General features: G+C 46.0%; 1 protein-coding gene across 2 annotated transcripts in view; it reads right to left on the bottom strand.

The window, feature by feature from the left end:
• The window catches only part of trhr2 (thyrotropin releasing hormone receptor 2), a 21,893-nt gene extending 8,982 nt beyond the window's left edge, over nt 1–12,911 (bottom strand). The window contains exons 1-5 of one of the 2 annotated variants that reach the window (XM_069140037.1): nt 12,755–12,911; nt 7,074–7,750; nt 6,092–6,224; nt 5,547–5,698; nt 5,081–5,222 (exon numbers count right to left, since the gene is read on the bottom strand). In XM_069140037.1, the coding sequence (XP_068996138.1) occupies nt 5,081–5,222; nt 5,547–5,698; nt 6,092–6,224; nt 7,074–7,456 (810 nt within the window). In that variant the 5' untranslated portion in view covers nt 7,457–7,750; nt 12,755–12,911. The remainder of the gene's footprint in view (nt 1–5,080; nt 5,223–5,546; nt 5,699–6,091; nt 6,225–7,073; nt 7,751–12,754) is intronic. The other variant, XM_069140038.1, reaches the window with a different exon arrangement.
• Between the last annotated feature and the right edge of the window lie 1,095 nt (nt 12,912–14,006).

Here is a 14,006-nt window from a genome sequence, read left to right as displayed (position 1 = left end):
ATGAAGACACGGGTTCAAGCCCCGCCGAGGTAACACAACACACATGGTTCACGGTTTACCCGCCGAGGTAACACAACACACACGGTTTACCCGCCGAGGTAACACACAAGGTTCACAGAGGGCGAGACCTCCTAAGGCAAGTCCCTGTAAGGGTAAGCCACATCCACAAACCAAAGGTAAAAAAAAAAAAGGGACTTTTTTTTTCATTGTGTACTGGTTGAGTTGCCTCACAGTGAGAAGTAACTTGAGGCATGTCAGTTCAGAAAAAGGTCATACTCCAAAAAGTCATAAAAAAGTCATACTATAACATGTCTAAAATATGGAAAAAAAGATATATATAGACATGTCGTCCAAAATATGATTAAAAAGTCATATTTTGCATGACATGCTATAAGTATGACTTCCGTTCAAGTTATGGAAGCCAGCATAGTGGTGCACCTGTCAGCGTTGTCGTCGTCGCCGAGGTAACACACGAGGTTCACGGTTTACCCGCCGAGGTAACACACGAGGTTCACGGAGGGCGAGACCTCCTAAGGCGAGTCCCTGTAAGGGTAAGCCACAGCCACAAACCAAAGGTTAAAAAAAACAAGCAGTGATGTACAGGCCCTCGCACTCCGGTGTGCCGCTCCCCGAAGCCGCCCCCCCAAAGCCGCCTCCCCGATGTGCAGCACGCGAGGGACCGTGTATACCCGCTTAAAGTTGCTATTTTTGTCTCGTTTCCTGTCTCCAGCAGGGGGCGTTGGCGAGCCGTTTGGCCACGCCCACTCGCAAAACACATCAGATGTATCGTCTCACCACGCCGGATGTATGTGATATGTTTCGTGAGGTTTCAAGCATCCTTTGACCTTAAACATCAACTTTCTGTGTCACGGTGAGACATCCAACTTTGCCGCATCGTCACGGCGACGCCCATCGACAAAGTCGAACGAATGTCTCAATATATCATCAAATACATGTTTAGGTTATTGTGACCCGACTTTAGGTTCATATGATCAACCAGCTCGACGTAGAATGTGAAAGTATGAAAAGTGTCATTTCCAGTGGCCAACAGGGGGCGCTATGACTATGAGCGAATATTACTCCACAGGGGTCTTCAGGGCGGGGCTATTATCATACCTGTGATGTTTGGAGAAGGTCGGTCCATGTACATAAGATTTAAAGCAACTCGTAGTTTCATGGTGAGACGCTCAAAATGGCCGCCTCTCACGGGCACACACATCGACGAAAACAAATTATTTTGATAACTTTTAATCCCAAACATGTTTTCTATCCATAGACCCTAAATTCAAGTCGGTCGGACCAAATCCCTCGGAGGAGTTCGACAAAGTACAACGTGTCAGAATCGCCCAAAATGGCGACTAAATTAAAAATGGTGGACTTCCTGTCGAGTTGACGTAATGGTGCAATGTAACTTTTTTGTGCGTCTAGGTGTGATACACGTGTCCACCGGATTTCGTGAATTTAGGTAAATGTGGCCGCCGGGGCATCTCTGTAGGGGGCGCTCTCGAGCCGTTTGGCCACGCCCACTCGCGACTCCACTAGAATACGAAATTTTTCGCCGGGAGACAAATGTGTTTCTACTTTCAAGAGTTTTAGAAGATGATAAAACTTCCAAAAAGGAAAATCACTTTACGTAAGAATAAGAACAACGAGAACATTTTTACGAAATACAACAGGGCTTTAGTACCGATGTTTGGTGCTCGGGCCCTAAAAAGAAGTGTGTGTGTGTGTGTGTGTGTGTGTGTGTGTGTGTGTGTGTGTGTGTGTGTTCCTTTGTATGTACAATATCACTCTGCATGTCTTGACCCCTCCTTCTCGCTTCACTGCTGGCTGGTGACCATGGAAACGGTTCAGATGTCTCTGAACCCCTGCCAGACGGAGGAGGTGGGGGGGGGGGGGGGTTAGAGGGAGTCAGTCAAGTGATTAGTGTTATCAGTCACCAATAATGCTACAGACCCCCCCACCCTATTTTTTTTCACACCGCAGCAGAAATAAAAAATTGGAAAACAAAGTGTGGCGGTTGAAACCAGACATCCTGCACACGCCTGCTCTCAGCAACACGCTAGGAGAGATAAGGTGTGTGTGTCCACGGGGACGGCGGTGAGCCGGTGACAGCCAGCTCGGTAGGTAGATAAAAAATAAATTAAAAAAAGGAAACGTCTGCACAACAAAGCGTTTAATTGAACACGAAGGAGGAGAGCTTCTAATGATCAGGGTGCTGCGATAATGACACGGAACACATTGAGGTGGCATTTCGAATATGAATATTATGACTGTAATTACTCGACTCCGCCGTTACAAACAGATCTGTTTGTTTTTAACGACGTCCTCTCCGGGTTGGAGCCAGCCGGCCGACGGTGACCGAGACTCAACCGTCACTCCAGGAGATCACTCAACTCTCTCAGATTAAAACTGTGCAGCCGGCTCACGCCACGCTCTTCATCTACAAACACAGGACTGCCATTCTTCAGCGTACACAAGTTTATCAAACTCCCATCAGATTAAGTTGCTCTATCGCAGGATGAAGGAGGAAGCGTGAAGTGCCCATTGAAGAGCTGAGAGGGAAATCATCTGCAGTATTAAGCGCACTTCAATGTAAATCCCAAATCACATTATGCAAATCTTCTGCTCCGAGATGAAGCCCCTTGAACGCACCAGATTAGCATCTTCGCTCTGCTCTCGCACAAGAGTTCAGCCGTGTGTTCACGCAGAGACGAGCGTGCGCACACACACACACACACACACACACACACACACACACACACACACACACACACACACACACACACACACACACACACACACAGAGCACAGAGACAACCTGAAGTCTGGAGGTCTGCGTGGGAAGACGATGCAGCTACGACCCATCAAAATAAAAGATCTGTTTCTTCATGTACAACCTCAGAGGGTCATGACCTCTGAAAACTGCCGACACATTGGGTTTCCCCCTTTGTCTCTTAGGCTCCCCTTTAATAGAACTCATGAGCTCGTGGTTAACACCGTTGCTAAGCAACAGCAACATGGAGGGCGTCTAGAAGCCACAGAAGCTAACAGTTTAGCAAGCTAGCATCCGGATAACATAAGGCAGGAAATACAAAGGTACAACAGAGGGAGAAGATGAAGCCGTTGGAACATCAACATTTTCTTCAGACTTTTATCTAAGTTATGAAGAGAAACGCTACGTGACTAAAACTACAATATATCCGCTGAACATCCAACTAAACATGAACCTCCGTGACCTCTGACCTTTCTAGAAATGTCAGCAAACACATTCACAACTGGTGAACTGGAGGCTGATAGAAGATGTAGAGCTGTGACGTCGTGACGACCACCAGAGAGCGCCGTTCATACGGACTGTTCCTGTGTGTCTCCTGTTTGTGTGATTAGTTTCATCTGTCCCTCGTTGTTCTCCTCTTCCTGGTATCTTTAGTCCATTTGTTCCCTTCTTTTGTCTTTCCAGATAATTTTTTGGCTCATAAAGAAATCTCTACATGACTAAAGTTATCATACATTAGCTTAATATTTCTGCTCCCCGCCTGCTGGTTCTCGTTCATGTTCACCCGGTTCCCTGATTGCATTCGTCTATTTGTAAAACCTTCTGCTTTTGGTGTCGTGTGAGTGTGTCTTGTTTTGAATGTCGGCATGGTGGTTAAATAGGAGGTTGCATTGAGAAGGAAATCCAGGAATTAACCTGGTACCAACAGCGAACCGGCAGCAGCAGAGGAAAACGGGCTTTTACAAAGCTAATGTTCTGAAATATTCTGAAGTTTAAAAAATCAGCGAATGCTTCTGGCTTTGAGAGGAAAAGGCTGGACATAAAAAAGTTGATGCTGAGGAACACAAAGCTGCACGATGTCGGAGCTCGCTCGCCTGCACGAGCATCGAGACGCTTTAATTGGAAACTGTCTGCGGATGGCAACGGATCCGCCCACCGCGGGAAGTAGGTAAAAGCTCGGCCTGTCATGTGTGCAAAGAACCGAATTACACGTTTTATCTTCCTCCTCCAGGTTTACAGCAGGAAAACATGGAGGTGGAGATTCAAGAGGAAAGCATCAACAAAAAGTCTCTAAAGTTGAACTGCTTTCACGTTAAGTTCACAAACAGAGTAAAAATGTCTTTTTATCAGACGAGCCGGGTTCATCTGGTTGATGCTTTTCTCCTCCGTCTGTCACTCAACAGGTGGAAATGCTCATGAAACCATTTATCACTAATAATATTACTCCATCTTTTTTCTCCTTGAAGCATAAGTTGACCTTTTCTAAAGTCCTGTGAAAATACCAGAACATCTCTGCAGTGAGTTTTCTCATCTGGAAATCAGCGAGTGGTCGTTAGGGCGTCGCTGCGAGACGTCCTGTTGGGATTGTGAGCTTTATGGAGGTACTTTTGGGTCTAGTTTATGCAGCATAAACGTTTTGTTGTTAATTGTTCATTTTTTGCACTGCAATCAAACATGTAAAAATATATGAACTGAGAAGAAAATATTTGTTCACAGTTTTCTTGGTTTTTGGTCCCAGACTTGAGAAATCAGCATTTGAAAAGAATATTTTGCTTCTATAAATGAATGTCTGTATATCTTAATGCCAAAATGTTCATAAAGACATTCATAAAGAAAAATCTGTCTGCTGCAGCTTCTCAAACACAAGTCGACAAAATGTAGAAAGAAAACGAGTCGCGTCTGGACTGAAAAGAAACGTTATCGTAACCGTACTGAGTGGATAAAGGCAGATGAAGGGAGACGCTTTCTAGACCGAACTGCCTGAGAGAACGAGTGTATTCTACATCACGGAGACAAAGACGCGCTGCAGAGCAACACGTGCAATCTGCCAGAGAGACGGCTCTTCGAGGTCAAGAAGCCATTACCACCGCCACGTGCCTTCAGGGCCTCGTAACGGCCGGGACAACGAGAGGGCAGCGGGGACATCATCACCACGCCGTTAGGAGGAAATCATCACCTCCATATTCCCAGCAGATCACAGACGAGGCCCCGGACGAGGCCGGGTCACGTGACTGAAGCACAGTGATTACATGAGAGGGGAGTTCAGGGGAGGACGGGAGGGTAAATGTGGGATGAGGCGCCGACCTGCTTCCTGGAGGACAGCGCACTCTTCAGCCGACCCTGGCGACCCGCCTTCCCCGGGTCCGATGCCTCCTGGCAGCTCCGGCGCAGCGTGGTGGCGCTGGCGTCGGGGTGGTTGGGCAGAGGGCTGCAGGGACACACGCAGCTGGTTAAAGAGATGATTGGATGAACAAGTTAGGAGGTTTCATTACAGAAAGAAGGTCTAAGAACAGAACAAGAACAGGACGGACCACCTGAATTCATAAAGCAGCACATAGCTGGTCGGTGCTAGATCGGATCAGCCGCAGGGACACACAAAGTCTACACTGCTGTGATTGGTTGGTTCACGGTCAGTGACCTGGTCCCTCACAGTGATCCCAACCCTAATCTTTATCCTCCCACAACGGATTAACCAATCACAGGCAGAGCGTCCCTCCTGCCGATCCAATCCAGCACCGGCCCGTAGCGAGGTGACGACGTGATGTCGTACCTGAGGTAGAGGATCCGCGCTATGAGGGCGTACAGCACGATGGCGAGGAGCAGCGGGATGACGTAGAAGATGGCGAAGTCGATGAGGTAGATGGGCAGGTAGAGCTCCCGCTTCACTTTGTAGCCGCACTGCACGTGTCCGTCGGGGCTCACCTGAGTGTCACAGACGAGACGCCGTCACACCAGCAGGTCGTCCACATCTCAACGTCAGCGTTAAATCAGAAACGGCACAGAGATCTTAAAAAGCTTTTCACCCTCCGCTGCAGGTGCTGTGTTTGTTAACTAGAGTTTAGCAGGTTTATAGAAGAATCAGCTGTTAGTTAGCTTTGTTAGCTGGTTGTTAGCTTTGTTAGCTGTCAACACTGAGTTCTACTGGGACCTTCTGAGGTGCTAAAGGAAAAACATTCGCTGCACTGTGGCGCCATGGCAACATGACAACAGGCCCGTTAGCAGCGCGTTGAAAGTGGGCAAATTTTCTCACCTCAACAACACAATCGTGTTATACTTGAACGAGCAACACAAACGTCCCGCAACGCAGCGACCAACCTGAATGTCCACCAGGAAGAACCACAGCATGCAGTACACGCAGGTGAAGATCCAAACGCCGGCGATGATCCGCTTGGCGCGGGACACCGTGCACACCGTGTGAGCCTTCATGGGATGGCAGATGGCGATGTACCTGCACGAGAAGAGGAAACACAAAGTCAAACCGACGCTCAGATCTTTTGTATTCTTTACATCTTGTGGAACCACTGAGCCGTTAATTCAACGCTCAGATTGTTAGGAAGCGCGGCGGGTGTGTTGTGTGCCTGCTGAGTGTGAAGCATTTCATCCATTATTCATGCCGCAGGTGGCACGGAAATTGAAACTACAGATGATTACTGTGGTTTGGCTGTGAGCTTGTTTCATTCTTCATCTCTTGCGCTCCGGCTGCAGCAGGAGAAGGAACGCAGACCGCTGACATACGTAGAGAATCTACTCTCACACACTGTTTTTTAATGGATTCAATTAAAAGTGTTTGAGGCATTTCCACGCTGGACTGTTGTACATCCAGGGACGAGGCCCCCTGATGCTGCTGACACTAACATAGATGCAGCATGAGTTGTTCTTCTTCTGGAAGCTGCAGTTGAGAGTTTTTACAGCAGGATCGATAAGGTCAGTGTGACTGTGTGACCTATCGACAGGTTTGATGAGTTGGAAGTTAAATGGTTTGTCTTCTCTGCGAGCACTTACTGGCAGAGTGTGTGATTTTCAACAGGAAGTGATCAAACATGGTCGTCGTGCATTTACAGGGAAATGACGACCCCAACATTTGAGTGCATCACCTACGAAAATACGAGTGTCGATTAAAACGTTGTGAGACTCCTGTTGCAGGTGAACACTGTGGCGCCATTTTACCAAATCAAACAGACCAACAAAGAGCCGCGGTTTGGTGCACAAACATGAGCAGCAAACATACGGGAGCTCTCGGACCTGCGATCTGCTCCAGCTCCCCCCAACACCCTGCTCTCGGTTCGGCCCTCCTCACCTCTCCACGGTGAAGGCGGTGATGGAGCAGGACGACACGTTGATCCCCAGGTACTGCAGGTAGGTGATCCCCAGGCACCCGGCGTGGCCGAAGATCCACGTTCCCGTCAGACTGTCCGACACGTTGGGCAGCCCCGCCGCCACCAGCACCGTCAGGTCGGCGATGGCCAGGCTCACCAGGTAGTAGTTGGTGGGCGTCCTCATGTGGCGCGTGGTGAAGACCACCAGGACCACCATGATGTTGCCCACGATGCCCACGCTGCACACCAGCAGGACCAGGAACACCGACACCGTCTTGTACTCCAACGACTCAGAGACGGCGACGCTGGAACTCAGAGAGATGTTGGTTGGGGTGTCGACTCGGGAGCTGGCGTTGTCGGTCATGGCTGCTGGAGGTTCGTCAATCAACGCTTCATTTGATCAGAGATGAGCGACGATGGCCGTGACTCCGAAACAGGTTTTTTCCTTCTTCATCTAGAACAATCACTCTCATCTGAATGGGTCGAATGGATTCGTCACCACGAGGAAGAACCGAGTCCAAGTTTTCTTGTCTTTGATATTCACTTCTGTCGTTCAGCTTCACCGTCTCTTTCCTTAAAACTCATGAGTGGAAAAGACGAGCGCGCTGACTGCAGTCGTCCCAGGACATCTCCGCTCCGCTCAGCCCCGATGAGTCACCTAGAAGTAGAAAAGGAGTTCAGTTAATTGGACAAAGGGGATTGAATTGAGAATGACCTCTGGGCTGGTTTTTGGACTTCCATGTGTCATTGTCAAACACACAGCAGGAACATCACTCAGGTGTCTGCAGCTCCGACCACAACCAGGTTAGAAATGCTTGTACGGTCAGATAAAGAGGTGAACGAACAATTTAAGCTGCGAGGAAATTTAGTGCTGCAGCTGCAAAAACTTGTTCAAGAAAAAGATCAGCAGTGAGATTTTTCTCTTCCTCCTGAGTATTTTTTAAATGATGAGACACTGCACAGCGCTTCAGGAACAGCAGACTGAGCTTTCGTTCTCTAACAGTCTGCGCTCCAGATGAGATGTTGGAGAGCTTCCTCTGAGATTCTGCTCCGTGTTGACGTGATTCAGAACGTCTTTTCTGCACATTTGTCTGCTGCACATTGGTCGTGCGTTTCGTGACCTGGAGAACGCTCTGCTTCAACCCATAAATCATATCATTCTGCTGTAGGGGATAAAAAGGCTCTGGCTTGTTTGGTTTTCTTAAACCAGACACATTCGTCCTGGTCAGCACCATGTCCAGCATGCAGCCACTGGGTTTTTGCAAAATAGTGCCATTGGGGGAAGATTTGGGGAGAAAGAGGTGACAAGAACCACACTGACCTGCCTTTAATGCATCTTTAATGCAGGACCCAAACCTTCCCACTGTCAGTAGGTAGGTTGCTGCTCGGAGGTTGTTGTTGTAACCAATCAGAACCATCAGTGATGTCGTCAACCATCAGTGATGTCATCAATCATCAGTGATGTCATCATTGGTTTGTGAACGTTATGAATCCTCCAGGTCAGATTCTGTCCGTCACCATCTTGATAGCTCAGAGCGGTTTGGAGCAGGAAGTGACCATATTTGGACGAGCTGTGGGAGGAGCCAGAGTTTTTTTTTAGAGCCAGCCCATAGTGGCCCTCAGTGGTATCGTACGTTAAGGTATTTCCACATTGGCTCCACTCTTATACAGTCTGGTTGGGACCTCTTCATACCGGTGTGCAGAGGAAGAGCGATGACTCCTTCAACTTCCACGTTAGCATGTGAAAACTTGACGGAGTGAAAACTGAACTGAAGAAAGTCTCATTTCACCTCTCCACCAATTCTTCCTCTTCATCTGTCCATTAGATGAGGAGAATATCAGATGTGTCTTCTTAAAGTGCACGTTTCGCACTACGATGCTGCTGAAGGTCGGTAAGGTCATCCTCTAACGGTGTCCTCACAAAGTTCCTCTGCAGGTTTAAGCATGGAAACCAGCTTTAATACGTGTATGGACATTAATGTGATATTCAAATGAACCTCAAACTCTGCACTCAAGGCGTAAACACTCAATAAGTGCATTAAGATCATTTTAACGAAGCTCGTGGTCACTTATGACGCCTCCAATTGCATTTCTAATGAAGGTACAGCACATTAAAGACATTTATTAAACCGTAACTGCTTTAAAGGATTCTGAGGTCGTCTGAGGACAAAATATTTTTCATCCAAAGAATCCCCACGTTTTTATTTTTTACTGCTGAAATCTAATTAACCAGCATGCAACACTGTGAAAGTCCACGAAGCATCTGTTGCTCTTTACACACACACACGCACACACACACACTCACACACACACACACACACACACACACACACACACACACACAGACACACACAGACACACACACACACACACAGACACACACACACACACACAGACACACACACACACACACACACTCACACTCACACACACTCACACTCACACTCACACTCACAACACACACACACACAGACACACACACACAGACACACACACACACACACACAGACACACACACACACACACACACACACGCACACACACACACACACACACACACACACTCACACACACACTCACACTCACACACCCCTCCTGAGAGCTGCCTCCAACAAATTGAGGTGGACATGAAATGAACAGTAATCTAGTTCCCGTTTTCGTTTGCTGTCCCGTTGCGTCCACTCTCAGCTGACCAACCATTACTTCCTGTCATTCTGCAGTTTAGTACAAACATCTTTCTGTTATTAGAACTTAATAAAGTACTTGAGACCTGACGTAAACATGGACTGCACATGTTAAAGCATGTTATGAAGCTACAACTAGTTAGCTTAGCACAAAGAACAGGCTGGAAAAAGAGGCCCGATTGTGTCCATAAATTTGTCGTGTTTTTTACGTAAACCTGGAAATAATCTGAAAGTTTGAGAGTTTAGAAACATTTTAAAAATATGTTCTGATGTGTAAACTGAAGAATAAATATCTTTTTGCAGCTCTTCAATCAAACTAAAGCTGATTAGCATCACACCAGGTTGAACGGTCATTATGAATCCTCCAGTTCAGATTCTGTCCGTCACCATCTTTACTAGTTCGGAGCGGTTTGGAGCAGGAAGTGACCATATTTGGACGAGCTGGGGGAGGAGCCAGCGGTGGATCTGACCGATCTGATTGGAAACCTGGCGATACTACGTCCCGCCCACCGATAGCTGCAACCTGACTGCACCACAGGCCTGTCAATCAAACAGACACGCCCCCAAAAACAGGTCTTCTTGAATCTTCTTTTCTAATGAATGAGGGATTATTTTCAGATGGACCTCCAGAAAACTAATAAGAAGGAGTGACTTTAGCTAACAACACCGAGATAACTGATGGACACATTTTATTCACTTTGGATTTGATGAGAGAAGTTGAATGGGAGTCTATGGAGCCGGAGGCTTTTTGGAGCCGACCTCTAGTGGCACTCGCTGGTATTGCAGCTGAAGACACTTCTGGATCAGAACCATTTTACAGACCTGAAGCTACGAACACTTTTATAAACAGTCTGTGGTCCAGACATCACCAACTTATCTGCATGGGTTGCCGTGGTAACGAGGCAGCTACACAGGTTACGCAGCTTTTCAACGTACCAGCAGACAGTTGATGTGTGCGTCAGTCCTGAGTTCATCTTCCTGTTTATTTCTTAGTGATTTCGGACTCTTCTTGGTTCCTTCTTCAGCCTTCATCCTGTGTTCTCACTAGCCTGTCTTACTTCTTGTAAACCAGCCTTTTTCTGCTCCCTCTACATAAACACACGACACCATAACTGTAAGTGCCATTGATCCTTTTAACTTCTCTGTACAGAGGTCAGAGGTCAGATCACCTCGACTCGTTTCCTTCCACTGAAGCAGCGTTCAGATGATCCGATTGACTCATCGGCGCCACGTTCAGAGGAATCTACCTGCAGGTATCGATCACCTGTCGGAGCCTCCAGTTTCCTGCAGAGTATTGCTGACTCAGCAGCTCTGCAATGGTGGGAAACATCACAACTGAGTGACAGACGTCAGATTGTTTCTCAGCATCACATCGTGGACTGCAGGTTTCTGAAGGGGGGCGGAGCCCGGAGCTCTAAAATCAGACCGCCAGGTGATCAATACAACAAAGCTTCATCACTGATCCAGAAAAAAAAACACAAGACTCTGGTCAGTGAAAATCCTGAAGAAGAATAAGGAGGACGAGGAGTGTCTCTGAACCACGTCTCAGGAGGGACACCCCCCCCTTTCAAACCAGATCTGTCGTCTGAAGCAGCAAACGAGACATCATGTGTTGGTATGAGGGCTCTGAGTTTGTAGCTGAGTGATTAATCCTCCGCACACACCGGAGCGTATCGACCCTGAACACTGCAGCTTCTTATTGTTGTGAATCCACTGATTTAGTGGACGACTGTCAGAGCGAGTTTTTGTTTGTTAAGACTGAATCTCTCTCAGAGCGACTCACATTCACACACATGCCACGACGTTATCACATGTTTACTACTGGTTAATCAGCCGTGGCCACGCCCCCTCATCAATACCCCTCCCCCACTCCCCCACCTAATGTCATTATGCACACAGACTCTCCTGTTAAAGCTCTGGTTCTTTTTAAAGCTTCACCAGCTCTCGTTATCTAAGAGGTGGATCGATGCACTAATGGAGCACAAACCAAGGAAACTGCACCGTCGTCACATTCTTCAAATGTTCAGTCTGTGAATTCATTCATAAAAAACACGTTTAAAATGGCTCCTCGTAGATCTGTGGACAAATGTCACAGAAAACAAGTGCAGAGCTGCTGTTCATCATCTTCTACAGCAAAACACTCAAACCACAACCAGAGCAGAACATGAAACAACAACAGAAGTGTGAACGCTGTTTAGCACTTTATGTGTTTCCACTAAAATCAAAACAGACAGAAGCAAGTTTCAACTCTAATGTTTTATATTCTGGATCAAAGAAGTCTTTTTTATGCATTAAATGGAACATCTTACTGAACTCTCTGTGATCTTCAGGCCCTCAGGCACCATGGCATTAAAAACCGGTACTATTCTGTAGTGGAAATCACTGCATGGGCTCAGGAACACTTCTGAAAACCATCGTCTGAGAACACAGTTCGCAGGTTAAAACTCTCCAAAAAAGAAACTTGTTCCCTGACAGACCTCCTCTGTGCCTCTGAGCTGACGCTCTCACTTCTTCCCTCCTCTTTGTTTCAGTTTATTTAAATTAAAGAAACACGGCATTGTTTCCTGTCTGAGTTCTGCTTCACTTTTTCCTCTCAGGATGCAGTGATCATAAGAATCTGAGGTCAGCACACAGAGGATGAAGCCGTTAGAAAGGAGCAGCGGACCTGCAGCTGCTCTCCGGCAGCAGCGAGGACGATGCCGAGTGGAGGTGAGTTAGAGGATCATCTGCAGACGTAAACAGGAACAACAGCCTGATTCTGCTCCAGTAACATTTTTAACATCATCAACTTAAATATAACTCACATTTTCTCACATTCTGCTGCTTCCAGATCTGAATTAATCCAGAAAACTGAAGTAATTAAAGACCTGATGTTTTGTTAGACACAGAAAATTAATGAATGACGACAAGCAAACAGACCGGAATGTAAACCTCTCATTATTCTGTCTCATTTACAGGGTAACAAATAAATCACTTACCTCGTCAGTGTCATCTTCATCCAGTCTTCTTCAACCTGTATTTCTCCTCACGAAATAAAGTGTTTAATCTTCTTCCCTCTCTCTGTGTGTGTGTGTGTGTGTGTGTGTGTGTGTGTGTGTGTGTGTGTGTGTGTGTGTGTGTGTGTGTGTGTGTGTGTGTGTGATGGTTAAAGGATGCTCGGCAGCTCAGTCATGCTTTAACTGTTGTCTACATACTGTACACACACAGAGTCCTGCTGCTCCTCACTGAGGTCCGTCACTCACTCACACACACACACACACACACACACACACACACACACACACACACACACACACACACACACACACACACACACACACTGATAGAGGAAGCAGCGCCTTCAGAATAAAAGCATGTCTTGTAATGTTTTATTAAAAAGAATTAAACCAACAGGCTCACATGTGCTTGTATGTCAAATAAAATACAAACAGAAAGTGACTCAATAATAACAGAAGCTGCTTCATTTGTTAATGTTGTTAAATTTGTTTTTATCAGCAGTGTTTCTGTCAAACTGTGAGATTAAAATTATTATTGTGGTTCAAATAACTCTTGAATTTATATCGCTGCCGACAGTACATATACGATAAATTACAGTAGAGTTTTGATGTAAACTTCAAAAGGAATATGATACGATAATATGCAATATGCTAATATATGACATGATAAAATGCAACACAATGACAGATGATACAATACTTTAATACAGAATACAATAATATACAATGCGATATGATAAAATGGGATTCGATATAATACGATAATATACAATACAATGATATATGATGTGATACAATATTATACGAAACGATATAACACCATAATATATCATATGATAATATACGATATCATAAATTCGATATGATACAATACATTAATATACAATACGATATCAAACAATATGAATCAATGATATATGAAACGATAATAATATGATGCAATATAATGATATGATATGATATGATATGATATGATATGATATGATACTATATGTTGAACAATACGATGAGACATGAGCTAACTTTCAAAGAAAAACGTTCTCTTTTGTTGTAGAAGTTGAGTTTTAGCATCTGTTGTGCTGCTGCTGGATGTGTCGCACCACATACACAGAAATACAATGAATGTGCTTTATTTTGAAATGTGTGAGAGGAAGTCGCGTGTTGTCTGACTTCAATTCCTTCTCAGGGTGGCTTCTGGCGTCGCTGCCTCCTTGCATGCAGGTTGTCCTGCTGC

This window comes from Embiotoca jacksoni, unplaced genomic scaffold, assembly GCF_022577435.1.
Source record: "Embiotoca jacksoni isolate LCO1_2020_lvr unplaced genomic scaffold, fEmbJac1.0.p SCAF_89, whole genome shotgun sequence".
Lineage (NCBI taxonomy): Eukaryota > Metazoa > Chordata > Actinopteri > Embiotocidae > Embiotoca > Embiotoca jacksoni.
The sequence above is the reverse complement of the archived record's forward strand: the minus strand, read 5'-3'. Positions and strand labels throughout refer to the sequence as shown.